General features: G+C 35.6%; 2 protein-coding genes across 2 annotated transcripts; both read right to left on the bottom strand.

Moving 5' to 3' along the window:
- Positions 1-2,713: 2,713 nt before the first annotated feature.
- On the bottom strand, positions 2,714-11,923 carry LOC127619467 (apolipoprotein Eb-like). The gene is made up of 7 exons (XM_052092317.1): positions 11,884-11,923; positions 11,549-11,699; positions 10,908-11,457; positions 4,508-4,571; positions 4,037-4,187; positions 3,534-3,821; positions 2,714-3,184 (listed from the first exon to the last, which is right to left on the bottom strand). Exons 1-7 carry the CDS (start codon positions 11,921-11,923, stop codon positions 2,845-2,847), a joined length of 1,584 nt encoding a protein of 527 aa, XP_051948277.1. The 3' UTR covers positions 2,714-2,844.
- A 4,385-nt stretch (positions 11,924-16,308) lies between these two features.
- LOC127620077 (mitochondrial import receptor subunit TOM40 homolog) lies at positions 16,309-25,605 on the bottom strand. Its single transcript, XM_052093173.1, has 10 exons — positions 25,511-25,605; positions 23,875-24,080; positions 21,592-21,659; positions 21,345-21,437; positions 20,899-21,000; positions 20,683-20,788; positions 18,593-18,715; positions 18,010-18,086; positions 17,761-17,863; positions 16,309-17,233 (listed from the first exon to the last, which is right to left on the bottom strand). The coding sequence occupies exons 2-10, from the start codon at positions 24,077-24,079 to the stop codon at positions 17,094-17,096; spliced, it is 1,017 nt and encodes a 338-aa protein (XP_051949133.1). The 5' UTR covers position 24,080; positions 25,511-25,605; the 3' UTR covers positions 16,309-17,093.
- Between the last annotated feature and the right edge of the window lie 477 nt (positions 25,606-26,082).

Here is a 26,082-nt window from a genome sequence, read left to right as displayed (position 1 = left end):
AGCCAATCTCAACTTCCTGTTCGTAAAGTTACGGAGTCAAACAAAAGAGTAGATTCCTGAGTTAGTGTCGATAATTTGACTCTTTTGGAGTTTACTCACAATCACTAACGATACTTCAAATAGCACGTGAAGGCAGCATAAATCATGGCAGTGTTCAACTAAAAGAAACTTAAGAATATAAATCATCAAAATGCTTTCCATGACACTTGTGTGGAAAAATGACAGGTAACAAAGGCCATCGACTCAACAGTTGAGCGACAATACAAAACAAATCATGGTTTAACAGATGGAAATGTCTTTACTGATGCAAGAGGTGTGTTGATATCCTTTAATTTTGACAAAAGTCTCCATATGTGCACTTGCATGGGAATATTCTCAAAAGTTTTAGAAATCTTTAAGTGTCCAAGCCCCAAAATAGCTGATATGCTGATTTTACTTGGGGAAAAAACTTGGGTACTTGCATGCACAGGTAGTTGCAAAAACATGAATGAGCATTCATTCATTCATGTCCTATCATCATAGTAGCTCAATAACATGGAGTAAGAAAATAGCGGACATCCAAATTATTGACACCAAGCAGTGTCAATTGCAACCAGACAAATTAATTCTTTATAAAATTAAGCCAATACAGTTATGCTTCTTGAGTATATATTTGTTGATATCAACTACCTGTAAAAATGTCCAGTTCATGTGGTCTTGGGTATAAAGGATTAACAAACACTGAAGAATACAAATGAACTGACAGAAATGTAGACCAGGACTAAATATGCATACCAACAAAATTCCTCATGTGATGACTTTGCTAGTGAGTGCAAAATAAAATAATGCCTCACCGTATAACATATTTTTTCATGATGCTTTTCATGTATATTTTCTAAACAAACTGTTCATCCTTTTCATTTGGATAGGATAAATGCTAATGAATGCCACTAAACAAGGAAATAAAATAAAACATTTCCAAATGGTGTTTACTAAACTACTAGTACACGGATAATAGAAAAGGGCCCTTTATTGAGAGTACTATCGCAGTATTGGGTGTAGTTACAGAAAGCGTGTTTGTTGTTAATGTCGGGCAGAGTCTCACTTGACGCTTCGCTAGCTGCATGCTAATTCATAAACTAAACCTTATTATATTTAAATGAACATCGTAGCCAACTTGGTTTATTTGTACGCCCTGTTAGAAATATCGGCAAACCTTTGCTCGATAAACAAAATCTTACAGCAGTCTAGGTAGGCCATTTTGTAGAAAGAAGAAAAATAGCTAGGATTTCTCGTCAAGCCGCGCGAAGGAATCGCGTTGGGCTCGTGCACTTACCGATTAATCCTTTGCGCGCGGTCATTTACCTTTGACTGCTAGGACTGTTAATATCAGAGCTACATTTCAGTATCACCAAAAGTATCGTTCGATGCTTTTTTTGTGTTTAATAACACCGTTTGTATTCCTCGTGGTGGTCTGTTGTGGGGTCCTGTGATGTATCCAAACACAACATCCGTAAAAGACCGGAAGAGCGAGAGGTTTTGTCTGGGAGGTGGCAAATGGGAGTGTGTGATCGCCTACAATAATCTTGGAAATGGGGAAAAAGACTCTAATACGCAGACACATAAAAAAAAAGTTAGCTATGATATTTTATACCAATATTGGTGTATTGTCTTGATTTGTTGTACAGACACAAACACGTTTTGTTTTATATCATAGTTGGGACTTTCCAAAGACTTCTATGGATTTTTTTTACTGATCTGATGATAGTTTATATCCCCTAACCCTACCCATAAACCGAACCCTCACAGAAACCTTTTTGCATTTTTACATTCTCAAAAAATTTATTGTTTAGCCTGTTTACTAAGCCATTTCCCTCTTTGGGACCGCGGCCTGGGCCCCACAATGTAGGTGATCTCAGGTTTTACTATCCAATGGTGGTTAAACCCGTACACACACACACACACACACATTGTTTTTTTAATTGATGGTGGGGACATTCTAGTATCTACTGTTGTTTATATACTGATCTAATGACATGTTCTACCCCCATGACTTTATCTAACCTCCACATAACCCATTTATAGGAATATTTCAGGTTCAGTCAGTAGCGGTTCTTGCTTGTTTGGCGCCCTGGGCAAAACCTGCATCAGCACACCCCCAAAGTTGTTGACCGGGGGTGCCACCGCTGCCTCGGATACAGTGAGTCACAATGGAAGCAAATGGGGTCAATCTGTAAATGTTAAAATTCTCGCTGTTTCAAAAGTATAGCCACAAGTCATAAACAATATACATGTTAACATGCTTTTATTGCTTGCTAACCTTTTCTGGTTAGAGGCATGTCCAATTTTACAACCTTGTTGCCATGATGACATTACACTGCGAACCTTTAACAGAATTATTAGGCTAATGTAAGTGCTTTAAAAAATATATAAGCTTCGCACTGCTTATAAACCCTCCAAAAATAGGCCCCGTTCACTTCAACATTATGCCATATATGCTGTCGATATAGCTTAATTTGTATTGAACCTGGAATATTCCTTTAAGACATGGTTTAGCATTTTTATTAGGCTGTTTTGTGACTGTTGGCTGATCTCCACATATAGGTGATTTCAGGTTTTACTACACACACAAAAATAATGTGTTGTAATATACATTGTCAGTATGTATGTTATAAACATATTAATACAGGGTTAATAAACAGGGTACTCATACTTATTTGTACATGCTGTTTTTATTGAGCTTTATATTGTATATCTTAGATGGGTAGTTATACATTCCACTCTTTACGTTTACATTTCTAATACATTTATTTCTGTGAGCAAATGTATGCTGGAAAGTCATACTCTTGGTTTGGTACCTCATGCTTATGCACTTGTATTAAATGTCTCCCATATAGACTGCATTTGCTCCTGGATTTTAGAGATATAGGGCTGAAACCAATTTTGTAGCTCCTCTGTCTTTTCCTGAAGAGTGGTACGCAGATTCTCTGTGGTCTTCTCAGCCTGCATTCTGAGGTCCTGCATTTGTGAATCCAATTTCTCTTTAAGTCCTTCACCTTGGCTCTTCATCAGTTCTCCCAGAGCTGTAAACCTCTCTTCAGCACGCTGACGCATTACAGTAAAATAAGGTTCAAGACGATCCTTCACCTCCTCTACACTCTGAGCAGCACGAGAGCGAACTTCCTCAAAGTATGTTTCCATTTTTCTTTAGAGCAGGTAAAAAACAGATAAATTCTTTCAAATTAGAAATTTTCAGACATGACTTGAGTATAATTACACATTTAAATGTGTGTTGCTGTTGTTTTTTTTATAAAACATTTTCTATAAATAAGTTACATCAATATTTATTTATTAAAATACTGTATATTATTTAAGATAATTAATATTTATTTACTTAATGATCATTTAAAAACTGCAAGCCAATAAAAAAAAATTCAGAGGTATATTTAACAATTATGATTTATGAATATTAAACAATAACATACATAAGAAAATATATAATCTAGTTGAGATTAAAAACATTACAAACAATACAACTAGTCACTTAGACTTACTTGTTGATCTCTTGTGTGTCCTTGTTTAAACGTTTTTTTAGTTTCCGGACATAATTGTTGACCCTGTTCTTGACGTCATCAGCGTTCTGTTCCACCATGGTCTGGAGCTCCTTGGTGTAATCAGTGGCACGTTCCTTAGCATCCTCCATGTGTGTGCGAAGCTTACTGGCCAGCAGTTGCAGATCTTCATTAAGTCTTTGGGCAGTGTCCTGTGCATAGGGGCCCAATTTGGACTTCACATCATCGCCGTACATTTGCAGCTCCATCATGGTGTCCGAGATCAGTGTGCTGCAAAGAAGTTATAACGTATCATAAATCAGCTTTCTTGACAGTGAAAGTCAATTTCCATTATGGTGTAGTATATCTTGTCTGTCATTTTCTTTTTAAAGCTTAAGTCATGTTTTCTCACATCGTTGTATATCGGCAAATAGTGTTGTGCGCTTGAACAGACTAGATTACGGTGAAATGGTTGCTATACTCTGATGTTTGGTAGCGTTACGCACTCTAATTCTCTGCCGAGCTGGGATTCTTTGATGTTATCCCTCATCTCCTCAGCCCTAGAGGTCAGATCAGACACATGGTTCCAGAACCGATCCACTGCCTCCTCCCAACGGCTCTTCGGTTCATCCTGGAACAAGAAGTTCCCATGGCAACCTGCAAAGTCAGCATGCAACGCACGTGTGTTTTAGCATATGGCATCTTTGTAAATGTTGATTTTCCGATCTAGATTTTTTACGTACATCACCTGTGCCATCAAGGTCTCAATGAAAACAATCATGCAGTCTGTTCAAATGATCCGTCCAAGATATACAAGTTACCAGCATATGTGCAAACTCAGTTATCAAACTATTATAATGCCAAAGATAATTTATTTTAAAACACATTTATTAAAGCCAGTCTTTGATGTATGAGGTGAACAAACAGTTTTGTGAACAAATTGTGAAGATGTGCATTTTTCATGAGCTTAGTCTTACCTGAAATGATTGAGAGTGCAAGGATTACAGCCACAAACTTCATGTTGGTTTTTAGACAGTACACCTGCACAGAACAGAAGACTCAGTAGTTGAGATCGATCCAGTTCCACAAAGTTCTCTGAGGAAAGTTCCACAGAGGTTAAAACAACAATAACAAAAACAGTCTGAATGAGATAAAAGCTAGTTACCAGACAGGGCTTGCGATGTGTTCAGTAATGAGTGTTTTAAAAAACTGGTATTTATATGACTTGGATCTTAGTCAAATGATATTAACGGTCATAATATAATTATGATTATGAGATGAACTGGCAGTCTATGTCCAAAGTTCTTCTCTTCAGGTGCTTTGCTGTTCACATTTTTATTGCAGTATTTCATTCCACGTTACATAATTGAGGTTACAAAAGGACAGAATGTGGCATTATTAAAATATTGTCCTTTTAAAAGTGGTTTGTTGAAAAGTAGCTCATTGATCTAAAAGTGTGAGTGTTTGCAGAGGTGTCTAGGTGCAGGAGAACAAAACAAATATATTTGACTATGAAAACAAGTTTAACAATTTAGGTAGGAAGCAGAATTATCATATAATGGAAAAAAAATTATCCAAACAATAAAAAGGGATTTGGTGATTGCACTCGTCAATACATTTTCCTTTGATGTATTCGCAATTGATCAAGAGTAAATAAGTTAATATCACATCACTGTTGCGACTTTGTGTATAATATGTTACTAAAAAGGCACCTTACCTTAAGGCATGTACCTTGAGGACACAGCAGACATGATTCAAGGATCAAAACTTAACATTTTAACTATTTAACTAGTTTTAGTTTGTCACTCTGCACTAATCACTGTTCACATAAGACGAAATGTGCAGAAACAAGTGTAGAAATGTGTATATACAATATATAATTTATATATATATATATATAATTAAATGTGCAAGATCATGCAAGGAGCCTTGGAGTGATCTTGGACTCATTGCTACTTTAAAATAGACAGATCAGTGCTGTTGTTAAGAGAAGCTTTTCCCTTCTGAGATCAAGTGCAAAAGTAAAACACTTTATCTCTAAATCAGATCTAGAAATTGTGATTCACTCACTAATATCATCATGGTTAGATTAATGCAACTCATTGGATTCCGGACTGCCTCAACCTGCTTTGTCCCATTTACAGCTGTTCCAGAATGTGGCCACTAGGCTCCTTACAGGGTCTGGAAAGTTTGACCACATTACTCCAGTATTAGCATCCCTACAATGACTCCCCTTAAAATGGAGGATAGATTTTTATATTAATATATTTTGGTTATATATTCACGTGTCTACCTATCATTGGTTTCTATTTTCTACATTAATATACAGTATATATTTTACATTTATGTCAATGTATTGTAAAGTAACCAGCCCTGGATAAAATAAAACATGTCAGCAAACTACTATCATCTGTAACACAAGAGAGACTGAAGTATCTTATCTTGAGCATTCCTTACCTGCACAGACTTTGTGCCAGACAGCAATGATAAGGCTGCTATTTTCATTTCAATCAGTTAATGGAAAAATAATCAATTTCTTTAAAACATTTTTATTAGAAGTACAAGAGCTCCGGATTCTAATCCAATGAGCTGAGTTCATATCTCAGAGGAACTTGCTTTGGCCCACTCTTGAGCTGTGAAGGATCAGTCTCACTTGATCATATAATGGATGGCTTCTTGCAGTACATCGCCAAACCTCTACCTTTAACCCAGTGCAAATAAAAGGAAAAAGTCCCTCTTGGAGAACATGGGCATCGATTCAACTAGTGAAGGCAGTTTCTATAATGCGACAATAGTCCAAGACCCATACTTTAGCAGAACCCGCCAAAGGAGCCAGGCTCATTGATCTAGGGGTATGATTATTGCTTTGGGTGTAAAAGGTCCCGGGTTCATATGTCTGAGGTACCCAGCGAAATTAGAATATAAGAGGCAAAAAGTTATACAACAAATAAGACTTTGCAGCCAATTGTGCATGTGGAATCCTGCAATGTCTTGCAACAAAGTGCCAAACACTAGTGGTTCTATGGCGTAATGGTTAGCAGTCTGGATTTTTAATCCTGCAATCTGATTTATAAACTGTTTGGTCTCAGCTGACCATATTATGGTTGTGTTTATGCCATACATTGCCAACCCTCTGCCTTTAGCCAAGAGCATTTAGAAGGACAACTCCCTCTTTTAGAACATGTGCATGGTGTTGCATTAAGGAACCAAACTCATGTGCTTCCATGGTGTAATGGCTAGCATTTAGACTTTGAATCCAGCCATAAATTTAAATATTGGTAGAGACATATTTAGCAAACTCTGGAGTTGTGAGGTCTCAGTTGAGCATGTAATGGGATTTTTTTTTTTTTTTTGTACACTGCAAACCTCTGCCTTTTGCCAAGTGCAACGAAAATGAGAGAACACAAAGGCCGTTCAATTTGTATACTGCTCCAATAGTCTAAGAACAAAATTTAAGCAGAATGCCCTAATTAATTCAGGCTCATTGGTCTAGGGGTATGATTCTCACTTCAGGTGCAAAACGTCCAAGGTTCTAATCCATGAAGAGCCTAGTAATTTTAGAAATGTTAGAGCCAAAGTTTTATGCAATGAACCATTCTTTCCAGCTCAATGTGTTAGTAATCCTGCGCCAACTCCAGTGGGCCCACAGTGTAACGGTAAGTGTTGTGGACATTGAATCTGAGTCCAAGTGTCCACTGAAACTTCTCAAGCAAACTCTGGAGTGGTGAGGTCTCAGTTGAGCATGTAATGGGTGGTTTTTTTGCCGTACAATGCAAACCTCTGCATTTAGCCAAGTGCAACAAAAAGGAAAAACTTGGAGGACACTTTGGCTTGTAAAGGCTTTTAAATTTGTATACTGCACCAATAGTTCAAGACCCACATTTTAGCAGAACCCATCAATAAGTTAGGCTTGTTGCTCTAGGGGGATGATCCTTGTCTTGGGTGTGAGAGGTCCAGGGTTCAAATCCTGGAAATTACTAAAATTCTAATTATATTTTAATTTTAAAGCCATTATTTCAGGAAGAGGGAAAATTTTTAAGTCAACTCTTAGATCTTCTTGTATTTTGCTGACCAGATATCAGGTGGCTCACCTAGAGTTGTTCAGAGTAAGCAAAACCAATTGCTCATGGGGAAAATAGATTATTGATGACAATTGTGTAGTATTGCTCTTCTGAATCTTAACCCAAAGTTATTTTTGCATTACAGACATTTATACCTGAGCAAATGTTTTATCTAAACATACAGGAGACTGCCTAGGGACAACACTGTAAGTGTGAACGCCAGGAATGTCCTAGGAACATCCAAACAAATGTGGTCTCACAGAACCCCCCCTCAGGATAACCCAACCATTGTAGGATTGATGAACCTTGACAAACATAGCTATGATACAAGGGCAGTCACATTTTAATGGCATCTGACTAAAGAGTTAAAAATACACACAATCCTTCAGATGTCGTCTACAATGCCCACAAGAGGGTGCAACAAATCAATATAAACAAATCAGCTGCGTTGAAGCGATTTTTTTATTGCAAAGAAAATATCTGGCTGTTATCAAAAGTGCAAAAAATCTGAAAGTCAAATTTGTCCATTGTTGCCAAAGGTTGCTGCAGGTTCACCACTACCGGTGAAGAGCTGCAAACATTTGTGCCAAATCACAAGCTAATTTGCAAGTGAAAATATTGAGTAGCAAATTTTCCATGAACTCTCAATTTTTGTAAGGGTAGTGCACAGTAGCCTATACCAGTGCAATACTACCACAGACTCAAGCTTTATAATACCGCCAGTAAAGGCAGTGTTTTTCATTTAATACAGGTGTATGTTTGTACATGATGCTTATGCAGCTGATTTTGCAAGGCATAGTCAAAAAACAACTGCCAAAGACCACATCTGGGGGCCATTCACTTTGAATGCAACACACCATGTCGTGCCGCAACTATGCCTTTTTTTGCCACTGTGTCTATTTAAAAGGAAATTTAACCTTTAAAACATGTCTCGAGACACCACATATTGCATCTGTTTTTGCCCAAGAATTTGATCATTCTGAACTCATCAGTGCTTGGCACACATCTAAAATTCAAATGCTAATTTTAGCATTCAAATGGAAGTATTGGTCTCTGCTGAATAATAATGGGTATTTCCTAATCTATGGCCATTTTTAAACCAGGAAGGGTGTTTTTAAACTATTCTGTGAAAGCAGGGAATCTCAATGTAGTTGGTAAATCATGTAAAGTGGTTGAAAATGCCCATCCTGGTCTATACATGCCCACGTTGATTGGGAAAAGCATATTTTTGTTCTGCAGAGTCTATTTGACTGCCTTTGTGTAATGTGCACTTAGCTTAAGTCTATGCAGCTCATTGTGTCCTTCAAGGTGTCTCAGAACAGGCAAACATGAGTGGTTACATACTGTATTGGATAGCTCTCTGGACTTTGAATCTAGCAATCTGAGTTCAAATCTCGATGGAACCTGCTTGAGCCCACTCTGGAGCTGTGAGAGATCAATCTCAGTTGATCATATAATGGGTGTGTTCTTCTCATACACTGCCAAATCTTTAACCACGTGCCCACATTAATTCAGCTAGCACAGGCCTTTTACTTTATAAAATGCACCAATAGTCCAAGACCCACACTTTAGCTGAACCAGCCTAAGAAAGCAGGCTAGTTGGTCCTATACTTTCATTTTAACATAACCTACCCAAGAAGGCAGGCTTGGCCAGGCTTCAGTCAGATGAGAAGCATTTAATCTCTGCGTTTAATCTCTGCGATTATTATACGAGTACTAGAAATCTGAGGGCATCCCTACAGAACCACAATAAAATTTACATTTGTCCCAACACTTTTGGGTTTATATTGCAGGGAGGCTGGTCTTCTGGAACTGTAGTTGCAATCAGAAAAGGACTTTAAACCTAGAAACCAAACATATTGATTTTTGTCATGATTGAGTTACGATGGGGTCTTCAACATAATGTTTAGTGCAGTTATTCTCATGTTTTTTTAATCTAGAAACATGATGACTATTGCTGGGCAAACTAGTGGGACAATGGCAGTTAAATTCAATCTACATGTCCTTTTGTCCCTTTTTAACATTTTCTTGTAGTGTATGGATTTTGTTATAGGCTAACTGTATATTTTTCCAATGTATTTGAAGGAACATTTTAGTGAGTGCTTTGGAATGTTTACATACAAACAAGGTTTCTAAAAGTAAGGACAACATTATGGAGCCAATATTCAATAAGCAAAAGTGCAAAGTGTTCAAAGTAAAATTTTAAGACTAGGTTGGATAGGGTTCAAACATGCAACCTTTCAAGCAGCCTTTCCAACAGCTTTACCTACTCTGCCACACCAACATGAACAACTGTGAACATGGCCAAAGATACCTACCAAATTGTGAATCAGCAAACTGCAAAAATAGTATACTCTGAAAAGAGAGTTTAAACATTGTAGGCATGATCAACTTAAAGAAGCTGTTCAATTCCATTTGAAGAAGGCCATGTCCTGAAGTATGCAGTTCCAACCTAAATTAAGTACACCTTAACCATTTGAGTATAAACCATTTCTTATAATTGAGAAATATAGTCAGGTTTGTAAGAGAAGGGTTGGAAGTAAGCTTGGTAGGATATGGCCCTCGAGGAATGCAATTCAAAAGCCCCAACACAAGGGCAAAAGTTTGTTACCATTATAAAAATAACTTTTGTGATGCTTGGTCCGTAGGACAAAAGCATTGCTGAGATGCTAACCTGACTTTCTGTTTTTTGTTGACTTCAACAAGATTTGTATGAATAGCGGAAAAATGTCAGTGGTAGTCTATATTTTACAATATTGCACAATCAATACAACATACATTGAACATACTGGTTTCAAACACCATAGGCCAAATGGTTCAAAAGTTATAAGTAAAAGAAAAGTCAAACTTTGAACTGAGATGGCACTTTTAGAGGGTTGTCTGGGGGTGCTGCTATGGGGTTCAATGGCTGAGGAAGATTAAATAATCAGGGCTTAATTCTGATTACCACTCCTTGTTCACTCCATCTGTGGCATGTTTTGGAAAATTATAACTCAACTCAGATATTGTAGTCTTGCCTAGGACCATATATTATAGTTAACCGTATGATTGTGACTTTATATTCTCTGTAATAATATATGTATAAACATTTTGGATTGACATCAAACATTGTTTTATTTTATATTGCTTTTTTTTTGTTGAAAAACATACATGAAAAAGAAACTATTTGGTGAAACTATAAACGGTGGCGCATGGCCAACAAGCCAAAGCAAGGCCAGTATTATTAATATTATAGCACTTAAAGTAGTGAAGTGTCCTTTTGCATTTCCAAAAAGTCTCTAAAGCCTTAAAAGACTTATTACTGTTTGTTCTTTGCAAATGACTCCCAGAGAGATGTTAGTTGGCCCTTCAGCTCCTGGGCATTTGGATCCAGTTTGCTTATCAGCTCCTCTGTATAGGGAGTAATATTCTTCTGAATCTCCTGGCTTCTCTGGGCCAGCTGACTCTGGAAGCTTTGGGCTAATGGAGCCATATTCATCTGAAAGTTCTGGAGGTGTTGGTCCATTTTCTGCTTCAGCTCCTCTGTTTTGGGGCCCAGCTCCATCAAACTTCTCTCCATACTTGCCTTTAGCTCCTCAGCTCCCTTGAGAAGTGTAGATTTCAGGGCTTCAGAGTTCAGGGTCTCAGCATATGGGGCCACATCTTTCTTCAGTTGCTCAACCTGCTGCTGAATATCATCTCTAACCTCCTCAATATAAGGCTTAAGCTGGGACTCCACAGATGTAATTTCCTGTTCTAGAGACAGTTTCAATTCATCTGCCTCCCGGGAAAGTTTGGTCAGCAGCTCCTGTGTAAGAGGTGTTACTTGACCATGAATGGCCAGTGTGTATTTGTTAAATGCATCTGTGCTTTTAGAGATCCTGTCACTAAAGAGAAAGTGAGAGAGATGTTTGTGTTCTTTACAGTTTCATAATGCATTGAATAAGCAGTTTATTTTCAAATGTACTGTTTGCTTACTTGAATTCTTGTCCCAGTTCAGAATTTCTGATCATTTGCAATGTGTCCTCAGCAGTGAGGGTTGCTTGAGCAACATAATTCCAGAATGCATTTTTCACCAGGTCCATACTAGGCTCTGCTTGGTCCTGCCACATCATACTGGCACGACAACCTATTAAATTGACCACAATTAAAATATTGAATAAAAAAAATATAACTAACAGTTTAACTTATAAAAAAAAAACAGTTTTGGGTTGGTGTTTATCAGAAGCAGACCTCTATTTCAATTATAAAAACACACAAATGTTGCCTTTCATTAAAAAATGACTGAATTATTGAGATTAGTGAATACTCACCTGAGAATGCTGCAATAACAATAACTACAAGAATCTTCATGATTCTGCATATGGTCTAAAAGGAAAAATAATATTGTCAGACAAGACCAATATGATAATTTGTATCTTGATTAGCTTGTAATGGACTTAAATAATTCTGCATTCAGATGTTCTCCAGTTCTTTACCATGGGCTTTCTCTTGTCCTCTTCCGTTTGTGAAAGTGTTGAGAAGCTATCAGCACTGTATATATATATATGGATAGATTACATAGCTCTGATAAAGGCAGTAAAGTCCAGAAGGTAGTGCCCTGCTGTCAGCTGTACATGTCATGTCATTCATTACATATCATGAATTAACTGAATTGAACTCAGATCTGTGACTCACAATCCTACATACAAACCAAATACTGTATAAGAATTATACACTCTACATGTCGAAAACACATGTGCCTTGTAAATATATAGGTAATACAGTATATTTACATTAATAGTTGCAGTAGTAGTAATAAAATGTTTTCCCAATTGTAAGACATATTCTGAAACTTATATTACATTTCTCAAAACTAGAAACTCAATTTAACAAACCACAAACTATAAAGACATAATGTAACTCTTCAAACTGTTCACTATCATTTACTTTTTGTAAATGTTGATTTTGTGAGTCTGAGTTAAGAAGCAGTATTTTATATTTTGATGGGTCTGGGCATGTCCTTTTTGGCCTTTTAAATATGGCAAGGATTCAGTAAGCATAGCAATGGAAGAGTAAAATTATTTGTTTCAAAATCTTGATTTAATTTTAAACAGATATATACTGTGTGTGTGTGTGTGTGTGTGTGTGTGTGTGAGCTGTATTTATCACTTTGGGGACCAAATGTCCCATAAGGATAGTAAACCCAAATGTTTAACCTTGTGGGGACATTTTGTCGGTCCCCATGAGGAAACAGCTATAAATCATACTAAATTATGTTTTTGAAAATGTAAAATGCAGAAAGTTTCTGTGAGGGTTAGGTTTAGGGTAGGTTTAGGATAGAATATAAAGTTTGTACAGTATAAAACCATTATGTCTATGGAAAGTCCCATAAACATGGAAACACAACATGTGTGTGTGTGTGTGTGTGTGTATGTGTTTATATATATATATATATATATATATATAGCTCTGTAAAAAAATTTAGAGACCATAGAGGACTGGAGGAAGGTCATCTTCTCTGATGAGTCCAATTTTTGGCTTTGCCCAAAACCTAGTTGTCTAATGGTTAGACCGAGACCTGGAGAGGCCTTCAAGCCACAGGGTCTCGCACCCACTGTGAAATTTGGTAGACGATCGGTGATGATCTGGGCTTCAGCAAGCCTGAAATCAGGCAGATTCATCTTTGTAAAGAACGCACAAATCAAGCCACGTAACAAGGTTATCCTGGAAGAAAACTTGCTGCCTTCTGCTCTGAAAATGTACCCCCCAACTCCGAGTATTGGATTTTCCAGCAGGACAGTGCTCCACAGCCAGGTCAATCAAGGTGTGGATGTAGGACCACCGGATCAAGACCCTGTCATGGCCAGCCCAATCTCCAGACCTGAACCCCACTGAAAACCTCTGAAATGTGATCAAGAGGAAGATGGATGGTCACAAGAACGTTTGTGCCAAGAGTGGCATAAAGTCCAACAGCAATGCGAAAGACTGGTAGAGAGCATGCCATGACGCATTAAAGCTGTGATTTGGAAAACGGGCTTATTCCACCAAATATTGATTTCTGAACTCTTCCTGTGTTAAAACATTAGTATTGTGCTGTTTAAAAATGAATATTAACTTGTTTTCTTTGCATTATTTGAGGTCTGACAACACAGCATATTTTTTTTATTTTGACCAGTTGTCCTTTTCTGCAAATAAATGACATTTTTATTTGGAATTTGAGAGAAATGTTGTCAGTAGTTTATAGAATAAAACAAAAATGTTCATTTGACTCAAACACATACCTATTAATAGTAAATTTTTATAATCAGTGGTCTCTTAATTGTTTCAAGGAGCAGTATATGTATGGTTAAATTTTTTTAAATAAATAAATTATATATAGGCTATATATATATATATATATATATATATATATATATATATATATATTTTTTTTTTCTTTTCCTAAACTAAGAAACCAGTGGTTAAGAAGTTAAAGTTCACTTAACAGATGTTGTAAAATACTTATCCAGGCATTCACCCAATTACACACAAAATGTAATCAAGGTTGATTGCTCATACACTTATCCGTCAGGTAAAGGAGAATACTGATGCCGGGTTCACACATCCTCCGTGAGCGGGCCGGTCGCGTTGGGCATTCACATTGGCTGTGTCTCTTCCGTGAAGCAACAGCAGTGCCTCTGCTTAGGAAATAAAGCTATCGACGGGGTCCTACGCCAAACGTTTGCTTTAATAAGGTCGTAATAAGCTGATGTTATTGATGATTCAAGTACAGCAGTGGGCAGTCACGTGCACTTCATCTTTATCAGCACACTTGGTTGTGATTGGTTTATGTTGGGCCTAAACTGAACACCTATATACACAGAATGGCGAAAGATCGAGCAGTTTATTAATTTGTTATTTTATTGACTTCACATGCATTTAGACATTTAAATTGTAGTGTATTATAGGTGCGTTTTAATGGTTTTGATTAGCTTTTGTGTCTTTTCAATAATCTCCTGATTATTTTAGTGTTGTACTGTAAACAAAGCCACTGAGCTCAGAGTGAGCCTCGCGGTGGAAAAACAGGCTCAGTGCCGAAACTATCCGCTCATCGCCGCTTCTGGGACAAGTCACCTCGCGACTCGCGCTTTCAGTGTAAACGGTGTCGTTAAGTGTGCATCGAAACGCGCCACTCACGCGCCGCTCATGGAGGATGTGTGAATCGGGCTAGAGATCTGACCCCTGAGCTTTTGTCTTATTGATCTAATTGCTTTCCAGTGTAAACCAGATTATTGCCTCTGCATTCCATGGTAGTAGATATTTTGTGCATTCAACTGTTGCTTAAAGCATCTTTGTCGTTTGTATCCAGTACTACAACTGTCAGGAATTGTTTGGGAATGACCTGTGACATTATACCGAAAGGAAATGTTTTCTAATGTTTAACTATAAAATATAGTAACATGAATTCTGTAAAGTGTGAATGAATTACTAATAATTAATTATTGAGTTACTAACAGTGTTGGGCAAGTTACTTAAAAATAGTAATTCACTACAAATGACTAATTATTTCTCTAAAAATAGTAATCAGATTACTTCATGGGGAAAGTAATCACATGGCTACTTACTTTACTCTTAAGTTACTTTCTAAAATAATTTTCCTCAACAAATTCAAAATAATGTTTATATTTCTTGTTCATTGTTTGACAGAAGTCATACACTCAGCACATTTTTCCTTCACAATGACTCGTGACGGGCCAAAATTCATGTATTCTACATAAATTAGAAATAAGCAAAACCCTATAATGTGCTCTAATGTAATTACATTATTTGAAAGCCAGTAACTGTAATCTGATTATAATACAAAATATAATAAAGCACAGTACTTTTTTTGACTAAAAAGTAATTATATTACAAAAACTAATTACTTTCTTATTTGGATTACACCCAACAATGATTACTAATAATGAATTACAGATTTACAAATAACTTAGAGTTGCTTTTCCTTGTGTATCGAGCTAAACCAATTGGATTCCATTTGATAGTCTAACACAGTAGTCAATGTTAACGTAACAAATCCTTGATTTTCGTATTAAATATTTCCTTGATATTTCCCATTAAAACCTTGATTAAATGATCTGTTAGGTTTTGTTTTAAACATAGAGCTTGTAACACAGTAAATGCATGTGTTCATGTTGGACTGGACGCACTAATGCAACGTTGATGTAATAATGACTGATGAGTCAGGCATTAATGCAGGTCCTTCTGGACATTACACGCTTCATCACAACAGTTATCTGCTTAAAAATGGACCTGACATCAGCTGAACACCAATTACAAAGGTAAGAGACTCAACTAGATTTGGAACTAAGGCAGTGTTTACGCTATGAAAAGGCCCCACCCAAAAATAATCAGTTTTCTGTCTTGTTTTCCTATATCCATTTTTTTTTTTTTGCCATGCATTGACCTAACATGCAAAACACCAAATGTTTAATTAAAAAGTAAAAATGGTCTAAAAGTAGACCACGTTTATGAACTTGGTAAAATATGTTTACTATGATAACAATAGTACAGGTTAAAGCCATAGCTGCTTATACAATGGTAACAGTCACCCAGTGTGAACTAAGACAGGAAGTCAAGTAAGTATCCTCACAAGGAGCGAATATAATATGCAATGTATTAGTTAAGTTATAAAAAGTGTCATTTTTTAATATAAATACAAATTATTATTACTTAATACATTACAATTAATTGTCAGTTAACTATTTAGTTATTTAGGTTCTCTAACAATGATAAAATACAGTTAAGACAGAGATGTTTCTAAATCATGAAACAATTTATCCTCTGTTCATTAAGGTAAGATGTGTTGTGCACACATTCAAATTTTGATTCATCTTCAATTAATCTTTTCTCCCGCTTTCAACTACATGCATCGTTTATCATTGTTCTGACACACCCACAAACAATACATCCACAAAAATGAAAAGTGTATCTCATTTTAACAGCTAGATGTAGGTTTTGTTTTAATCATCTATCCATGTTTTACAATACAGGCAATGTATAGAATATGTGTTATTTGTTTATGTACCCATATGAGTACAGAGATACTCCAGCAATGTATTTAAAACAAATTAAGAGACAAAAACCCCAAACCCCTCCATTAAGGACCAAAAAAAAAAAAAAACACACTCAAATACAGGAAATAATTTATAAAAATGTGACCATAACAAACAACTAAAGAAAATGCTAATTTGTATGCAAACAAGTATTTGTACATGGTGCTCACAATGTATAAGAGGGTACAGAAGATTTATCACTGCTTTTTGAAAAACAATTATTCTTTAATATTACTATAATAACACAGATGGATGGAAGAAAAAAATAAATGTTATGTTGTTTAACTGTGTTTTGCTTCAAAAGTAGAAATGTAATTCTACCATCATCTTTGGTTTTGGACAGGTATGGATAAATGTGCAAGTGTGTCCAGTCTTTACCATTTGACCAGCGACGGCACTGGTAGGTAAACTGTAGCATCAAAGCTTTCCTACTAAGAAAGATGGTAGGTTTAACCGATGGTGACACCAAATCCACACTGGAACTTGTTTTTTCTGTGGTTCAGGAAAGCACAGAGGGCAAGTGACAGCGGCAGGGGTTGCAACTTTTTTTCAAGCGTGGCTCCTACCACCCAGTTACTGTCTAAAGAACCTATAGCAAGAGGAAGTAAGTTTTAGAATACACATTATGTATATTAGAAATCATCTGTGGCAGATTTCCATTTAAATGTCAAGTAACAACCTTTGGAATTAGTAGATATAAAATAATATTCACACACACACACACACACACACACACACGTCTGAAAAAAATAAATCAACTGTCAACAGACGGACTGATGATTCATACAACTCTACACAAGTACTCAAAACATGGAACATCAAGCCCATGAAATATTTCAGAGCAGAGCATAACTACAAATATCTATATTCACTATACAAATTTCCAAGACGTTTCGGATTTTATTAATTTCCATTACTTTTCCAAGCCTGGATATTCAAATGTTTAAAGTCCTTGATATTTCTATGTTTTCCATGACCTTGGGAACTCTGGTGTATAAATCTATCAATCATAAAAAGAATAGCGTTTTATTTAACACAAGCTAAGTTTTGAATTCATCATAAATCTATAGTCATGAATTTATCATCAATTCTGTATGCATGTGGGTTTGTACCAACCTTTAAACACAAGGTTAGCTTTGGGGACATCCAGCTGGTATCCAAATGATACACTAGTGTCCTGCATTCGAGTGCTTGCTTCCAACTCCACACCAACCTGTAACTAATACCAAAACACAAACCTAATGTCAAGTGTCTAAACCCTGTCAAGTGTATGAACACTGGTTGAGAAGTTTGCAGGCATCAGCCATAAAAAGACAAATGAATGAAAGTATAAAGATGTGGTTAAGTCTACTGATGAACATTTACCTGATCATTTGCTTTGTGGTAATATGACACATGAGCTCCAGCTCCTCCTAGCGTCAATGTGGCGATAAAGTTGCTGCCTGATCAAGTCATGAATCAGACATGTAAAAAAATAAAAGGACGCATACAATAATATTACATATATCTCTTTTCCCTCAACAAACAGATTGTATCAGCACTCTTAATGTATCAATACATATATTCATTCATTCTTTAAAAAAAAAAATCTAAATCATAGAAAATATAGGGAGAGAAATATTCAATCCGGGGAGAAAAAAAAACACATTGCTACAGAAAACTATTTCTCAGTCATGCCATTTATTTTGCATAAGTGACAAGCAAGGCACAAAACACTATTAATATGGACAATGAAGAGTGGAAAACCACTCTTATAAAGAAATAATTAATTTGAAGTAATTTAAAGAAATAACTGAATATATGAATGTAATTATTATAAACATACAAAAATGGCCATATTGTAGCCATTTCAAAACATTGTGAATTAACTATCAAAGGCTAAGCAATGCGTCCATTATTATAACATCACCACTACAATCATTCTACTTCTCTTTCCATATATGCACACCTGTATATCTGCCTGCCAGAGACATGACTGTGCCCTCCTCTCCTGGTCGTTTGTGGTACACCAACTCTCCCCCCAATGCCAGCGATGAGGTGACAGCCTGGAGATAATGAGCTATGACAATTCCTGAGGTAGATGGGAGTGAAGATGAAGAAAGGACAAGGGGTGTGAGAAAGATAATAAGGTAAATAAATGTCCTCTGCCAGTCCATCTGCTCATCTGAACATGAGCAGAAACTCTGAAAAGTACATGCAATCACAGACAGACAGACAAACAGACAGCACTTGTTCACAGACAACACTCATTTAAACAATAAGCTGCAAAAATATTAGATATAAGTTGATTGATCATGATCTATGACTTTTGTTAATACAGGAGTCTGAAAATTGGCAGTTGAGGCCTATTCAATGCTAATAATGGCCTTTTAACATTAATTGGCTAAACAAGCCCATTCTATTCCCAGAAGTCACAAAAACTTTTAATTTACAGTTACATTCCATAATCAATACAAGTTAAACTCAATCGACAGCATTTGTAGACAAAATGGGGATTTCCCAATAAATAAATAAATAGATAAAAATTTGAACTGCCCTTACTTGTCTTTAAAAAAATTGGTTATAGTGAGGCACTTACAATGGAAGTGAATGGGGCCATTCTGTAAATGTAAAAAATACTCTGTTTTCTTCAAAAGTAAAACCACATGACCTAAACAATATCCGTGTTAACATGATTTTAACGTGATAATATCCCTTCCTAACCTTTTCAATGTTAAGTTATATTAGGGCTGCCACCTGATATTTGACCAAACGTTAGTCAATGATAAGAGTCTTTGTCAACTTGGTCGCAGAAAAAACTTCACAGGAAATGGACGAACACCGCTGGTTGGATGCTAGGTGGTGCTATGGGGTAATTTTTATTAAGCTAAGTTAGGGTTATGCCTATACACAATAAAGCAAGACATCTTGATTTCAAACTTTGAACATTATTTTTTATCTATTTTAACAAAAAAATACAATGAAACTGGAAAAAAAATTAACTACATTTAAAATGTGTGTTGTTCAACTTTTAGAAAGATGGCTACACAACAGTTGTCAACATCTCTCTGGCAAAGAACCTACTTCATCTGTGCATTCTCTACCGGATGGGTATTTCATTATCCGGGAAAATACATCATCTGTGTGAATAAATTCACTTTGTTCCCTCATTCACTATATATAATCACAATATCCAATTACATCAGCAACTCCTGGGCTGAGGTATTAGTGAATATTCTTGCTTTAGAGATTCTGCATTGAAAATTAAAAACATATATAAAAATGAAAAACTTAAATCAAACACATTTCTAAATTCAAATTGCACCCCAAACGAAACAAAAAAGCAATTAAAATAATGAAGTGATCAAAAGTATAATATATATATATATATATATATTAGTAACCACCTTTCAATTTAACATCAGACAAGTCTCCGTCTAAACATGCAGGCAGAAAATTACTTACACAAATGAAGACATAAAAACCTATATAAATAATAATGATGATAATAATCACTGAAATATAAATACAGGTTTGAGGTGAATGTGTTTTTGTATTATTTTATGATTTAATCACAGATGTTTAGGCTGCAGATTTATGGGCACAATGAACTGCTCTGTGGAAATAAAGTGAACAACACAAATATATATCCAATTTTTCAACTTCGTTGCCGAGACAATGTAATGCTGTCAACCCAAAAATGACAGTAAAAACGATGACAAAACCACTTTACAGCTTAAAGTGTTTTCAAGATAATTGTCCCCATTTACTTACATAAATGCCTCAATGTAACCTCGAGTTTTTCAAGTCTAAATAATTTTTTGCATTGATCCGCAGTAGGCAACAAATGCTGCTGATTGAGCTTAACCCAGAATATTCCTTTAATAGAGGTTTCGTTTTGGCATTGATCTTTACAATATTGACCATGATAGTGCTTCATATAGGATAAAAAAATAAAAACACTACACTGCTCAAGACATAAAACAAATAACCTGCAGCAAAAATAAACATGGTCAAGATCGACTCGTACAGATTCATAATAAAACAGAAGACAATTACCAGACCCCACCAACACGTCTGGGTTGCCAAAGGTAACTGCAGCAGTAAAATCTTTCCCTCTAAATTCTGCATCTCCTTGCCAGTTCACAAATTTCTGCTGCTGAGTCTGATTGAGAAAAGGATTGCAGCATGTCCAGTAACGCATTAATATTACATCAAAATGAATCATAAAAAATAGCCAACATTAACAAGCTTTAAACATACATATACACACACCTGGAAAGCAAGTTTGGAGCGCACTTTGTCAGTGATCTGATGAATAATCTGTGCATTTAGGCTCCCCGAGTTGTCCATGTCCCCAACCATGACAGGAAAGGCCTGACAAAATATTAGGGCATGACAAGAACACTTTTCACACAAGATCTGATTTTCAAAGTGTGTTGCAACTTTCAGCACCAATCGAAGGCAAACTCAAGTTCAAGAAATAACATGGACTAGAATGCACGTCTTTAAATCAGTAAATATTAATTATGTTAATAATATTCATTATATTTTCATATGTTCTATTTTTTTTTTTTTTACAGTATACATTTGCATCTTTCATTTTTTCATCCATTTTTGTTTAGCTGCTGTAACTCATGAATTTCCCTATACATTTTTATTGGCTGAAAATGCTAATTGATAAGTAAGCACATCTTTGTTTTCCTGGTAAAGAGGTTTACCTCTGCGGGTCCTGTTTGCTTGGTCCCCACATAAGTAGCTCCAAACCTGTAACTGGAATCTTCTAGAGTGCTTAGCAACGCTGTGTGGTTCACCTATTAAATAAAACAAGAGACAGTGTTGATGTCAGCTACAACCTACAAGTCGCTTTGCATGTAGATAAAGACCAAAATAAATGAAAAATACTTTCAACAGCACAGTAAAACATCTAAAAATGCTCAGCTCCAGCAATCAACAGCCTGGACTAACCTGGAAGTTGTTGCTCAAGCCCTTGTTCACTGTTATTCTGACACCCTCCATCTGCATAGGAAAAATCTCTGAGGAACAGACAACAGAAAACAAGAAATATTAAGAGATATGACATTGAAACAAAGAGGAAACACTCAAACCAGCAAACACTGATAAGATGTACTGTGCAATTGTAGCACAAAATAAACCATTCGTAAATCTTGAGGTAATAATTTACCAAACAATAGATTGGTTGGATGAATCTAGGGCTGCAAAATGAATCAAATAAATAATCGAGATTAAAATAACAGCTGCCATTATAGCAGTCCATTCCGGTCAACTCACGTTGCATCAAAATTTTTCATTTAAATGTATATTTAACGTGTGTTTTTTCAGCATTTGAGCACTGTAACCAAACACAGACAAGCCTGTTGCTTTCTGTCTATAATCGATTCAAAACAGCAGCTTCATTTTAAGCTTTTAAGTGGGGAAAAGGTGAAGTTAACCATTTAGGAACTAGTCTTGTTTTACTGATGTTTAAAAGAGCAATACAGTAATTCAGGAACACATTTCTCAGCTAGTTTTGGATGTGTAGCCGACAAAAGCATTTAGACAAAAAATAAGTATTTTTATGTAAATAATATCAATCTAAATTAATCCCAATAATTGGAAATAATTGACAATTATTATTTTTGTCATACTACAGCAGTCCTAGTTGAATCCAACAATAGTTCTAACAGATCCATGAACATCATCACTATTGTGCCTAAGGATGTAGACAGTTAACCAAGTAACTGACTTTAACAATTTGTTTGACAAATACTATTGGTTAAAAATGAATTGAGAGGTTCATTAAAGAAACAACAGGGAGTTGATGGGTTTAAAACGTAGGGCATGTTATGTACACATGCGTATCATGTAAAACACTGTCTTCCACTCAGTCTTAATGACAAGTAAATATAAAGCATGCGCTGTGGGACCATTTTGTCCATGAACATGACGCGTTCCGATGGAAATTGTAAAATAGGACTTTAGTTGTATCAGTAGTAGTACAATGCCGTACCACATATATATATATATATATAAATCTGTAAGCCTCGACATATAGGAGCATGTTTAAAGCCATTTCACTCATGTTGCATGTTGCACAGGAGATGGGAGGGTTGATGCATGGCAGAACGTCACATGACCCCTGCTTATGTATATTAGTACTGTGCAAAAGTTTGAGGCTCTTGTGAAAAAGGTTGCATAGTGAGGATGTCTTAAAAAAACAATGCCATAAATATTTTTCATTAATCAATTAACGTCATACAAAGCGCAGAAGAAAAAACAAGATAAATCAATATCTGGTGTAACCAGCGTTGCCTTCAAAACAGAATCATTTCACCTAGATAAACCTGGACACAGTTTTTCTTGGTTATTGGCAGATAGGATGTTCCAGGCTTCTTCGACACAGTTCCTCTATCTATTTAGGCTGTCTCGATTGCTTCTGTCTCCTCATGTAATCCCAGACTGACAGTTTTCAGTGGGGGGACTCTGTGGAAGCCATGCCATCTGTTGCAGGGCTCCCTGTTCTTCTAATTTAAATCTATTCTATTTGTAGAACGAGTGTTTGGGAGTCTACAATGTATATTTCCAATTGACACACTAAAGCTGAATATATAGTTAAACACCTTACGACAAATGTTTTTTGTGAAACATCTTATGTGCCCAAGACTTTTGCACAGTATTGTATATTTGTTAATTCTTCTTAACAAAAATTATTGTGATTACCCCGAAGCACAATTTATGAGTAGGCTTGCTGTTTTTTTATTCTTCCATTGTTAAACTGCCAAAAGTTATCACCTCGTTGGTTAGTTGGGCATGCAAGCAAACCATTAAAATGTTAATGTAATACAAATGCCTTAATAATAACGGCTTATCAGATACCCAGTTAATAACCAGTTAATGCTGGTGGTTACTCGGTTAAAAGTATCTATAAATATTTGTATCTCTAAATTGTGCCCATGAGCAACACACTCAAAGGGGGCTGTCTCTTTAATAAGTATATAGTAAGATCACTGGAGACACAACATAAAGGTTATATAAAAGTTCAGAGTTCATAGGGGAGAAAACAAAAATCACAAACAGCACAACCAGCTTAATACATGCTGAGAAATGTAGACCATGAATTTATAATAAATCTAGGAGTCATACAAGATATAATATTATTTTAGGTATGTCACTAAGTCAGTGGTGTTTTAAACTTTGAAACTGAAAGCCTTCAAATCCACTGAAATTGAGAAATTCTGCTGATTTTCTTACCTTTGCATTTGCGATGACACTCTTCAAAGGCACCAGGGTTAGGGAGGGGATGATCAGTCTCCAGCTGCCCATTGATAGAGCCACCAGTAACAGAAACAGGTGAGACAGATGGCATTGTGAATCCTGGTGGGACTGAAACCAAACCTGCTCCACCCGGCCCTGGCGGAGGTGGGCTAGGGGCACTGGCAGCCAACACACTGCCCATTCTAAGACAGCAGAAGGAAAATAATAATAGGGATGGAGATCAAGAGGTAAATAATATTTCATTTTGTTGAAATAATGTAAATAATGTATTCTGGGTCTTAAGAATTTTAATAATAATAATAATAATAAAAAAGCATTTAATACAATATATAATAAAAACATTACATTTGTTGCTCCCCTTTATATATATATATATATATATATATATATATATATATATAATATTATTTATACCTCAAATGCAAAAAAGTGTATACATTGGGAATAAAAGGTATAAATGATGAATGTTATTTTTAGGAAGCAAGGTTGAAAAAGTCCTTGGTTTTTATTTTAAAGGTAGCTGATATTCAGAACAGAAAATGATGATTTAACTGCGCTATTTTAAACAAATAGTCGGGTTTTATATGAATACTACTAGTAGTAGTCAGGGTTGGGGAGTAACGGAATACATGTAACGGGATTACGTATTTTAAATACAAACTATAATAACTGTATTCCACTACAGTTACAATTTAAATAATTGGTAATTAGAATACAGTTACATTCAAAAAGTATTTTGATAACTGAAGAGATTACTTTGCATTTTATTGTCATTTGTTTCATTTAATATTTAGTCCTTTCAGATGGAAAACATTTATACATATAAATGATGCGACCCAAAGTGCATTTGAACAGCGATGAAACAATTTCTTATGATGTGTTTCATTCATACGAGCAGACAGTGAAGTACGTTTGAAGCAGAAGCAATAGAAATAAACCTAGTGTAAATTGTCAGCTAAGCTAAGCTAAAATGCTATTTCTAGCCATTTTAAATGCATGTTAAAAGGATCAATCATATTTTTTATCAAGAAAATTCAGGTTGGATCATAATTTCTTTTTATTTCTTGTAGGACCTTAAATATTAAAGCAAAAATCATATTCTTGATCATTTTTGTATTGTTTTCTTGTAAACATATCTAAAGATACTTAAAGGAAGATCAATTAGATTAATCTTGCTTTAGAAACAACACTGCATGAGATATTTAGGACTCAAATTGTTTTTCATAGAATATATTTTTAACATGTGTATTTTGTCTTATTGTACTGGCAGAGTTTTTATAGTCAAAACAAGTGAAACAATCTACCAGTGCTGAAGAAGTAATACGTTGCTGACCTTGAGTAATCTAACGGAACACATTACAAATTACATTTTACAGCATGTATTCTGTAATCTGTGGTGGAATACATTTCAAAAGTAACCCTCACAACCCTGTTAGTAGTTCATTGACAAATTAGCTGGAAAGCTAAATGCCACACGCGTTTTGTTACTCAGGTTTAGTGTCTCATTTGCAATTAATATTAACGCCATTCCAGTATAACAGAGAATGTTACTCGCTGTGATATCACTAAATTATACAGCAGATTGAAGAAAGAAAGAAAAAATCTCACTGACATTGAATGAATGACAACACGTTGAGATTCACAGAAGACGCTTCTCACAGTTACAGAACCACGTGCTTCCCCTGTAGTCTGGTCCTACTCCTCCTACTTTCAGTCACGTGCTACAAAGCTGAATGACTATTGGCCTATTTACCTGTCAATCACTACTTAAAAATGAGGCGGGTTTCAGAGAGTAAGCCAGGCAAAATGATTGCATTTTCTTTAAGTTCCTTTAGCGGCTGAATATTATGTTTCACATACACTCGAATATAAATTATGCTTCTATTTTTTTCTTTCTAATTTATATTATATTTTGTGTTTATATGATTATGAAACACCAAGGGTAGTGACCCTACCAGGAGCCTGCAAGGGTAGTACGGTGAAGGTCAATGAAGGTCGAGCTGTAGCTACAATTATAAATATAACCAACGAAACTAACAAAATGATGTATATATATATATATATATATATATATATATATATACGTGTGTGTGTGTTTTATCCTTAACTTGTGTAATGAACTCTTAGTATCATTGTACAAAACATAGCTGTAAAAATTATTTGAATAAAGCTGTAAAAATTATT

This window comes from Xyrauchen texanus, chromosome 26, assembly GCF_025860055.1.
Source record: "Xyrauchen texanus isolate HMW12.3.18 chromosome 26, RBS_HiC_50CHRs, whole genome shotgun sequence".
In the NCBI taxonomy this organism is placed as follows: Eukaryota; Metazoa; Chordata; class Actinopteri; order Cypriniformes; family Catostomidae; genus Xyrauchen; species Xyrauchen texanus.
This window is presented reverse-complemented; position numbering and strand designations above follow the sequence as displayed.

Bases quoted from the DNA above. Each gene is read 5' to 3' on its own strand.
- LOC127619467 (XM_052092317.1), bottom strand. From the start codon at position 11,923: ATGAAGATTCTTGTAGTTATTGTTATTGCAGCATTCTCAG. The intron at 11,458-11,548 runs GTAAGCAAACAG...CTTTCTCTTTAG, and splicing joins GAACTGGGACAAGAATTCAA to TGACAGGATCTCTAAAAGCA. The intron at 3,822-4,036 runs GTGCGTAACGCT...ACTTCTTTGCAG, and splicing joins CAGCTCGGCAGAGAATTAGA to CACACTGATCTCGGACACCA.
- LOC127620077 (XM_052093173.1), bottom strand. From the start codon at position 24,079: ATGGGCAGTGTGTTGGCTGCCAGTGCCCCTAGCCCACCTCCGCCAGGG. The intron at 21,660-23,874 runs GTAAGAAAATCA...TCTGTTCCTCAG, and splicing joins GTGTCATCGCAAATGCAAAG to AGATTTTTCCTATGCAGATG. The intron at 17,864-18,009 runs GTAAATGTTCAT...TTTTGGTATTAG, and splicing joins ACCACAAAGCAAATGATCAG to TTACAGGTTGGTGTGGAGTT.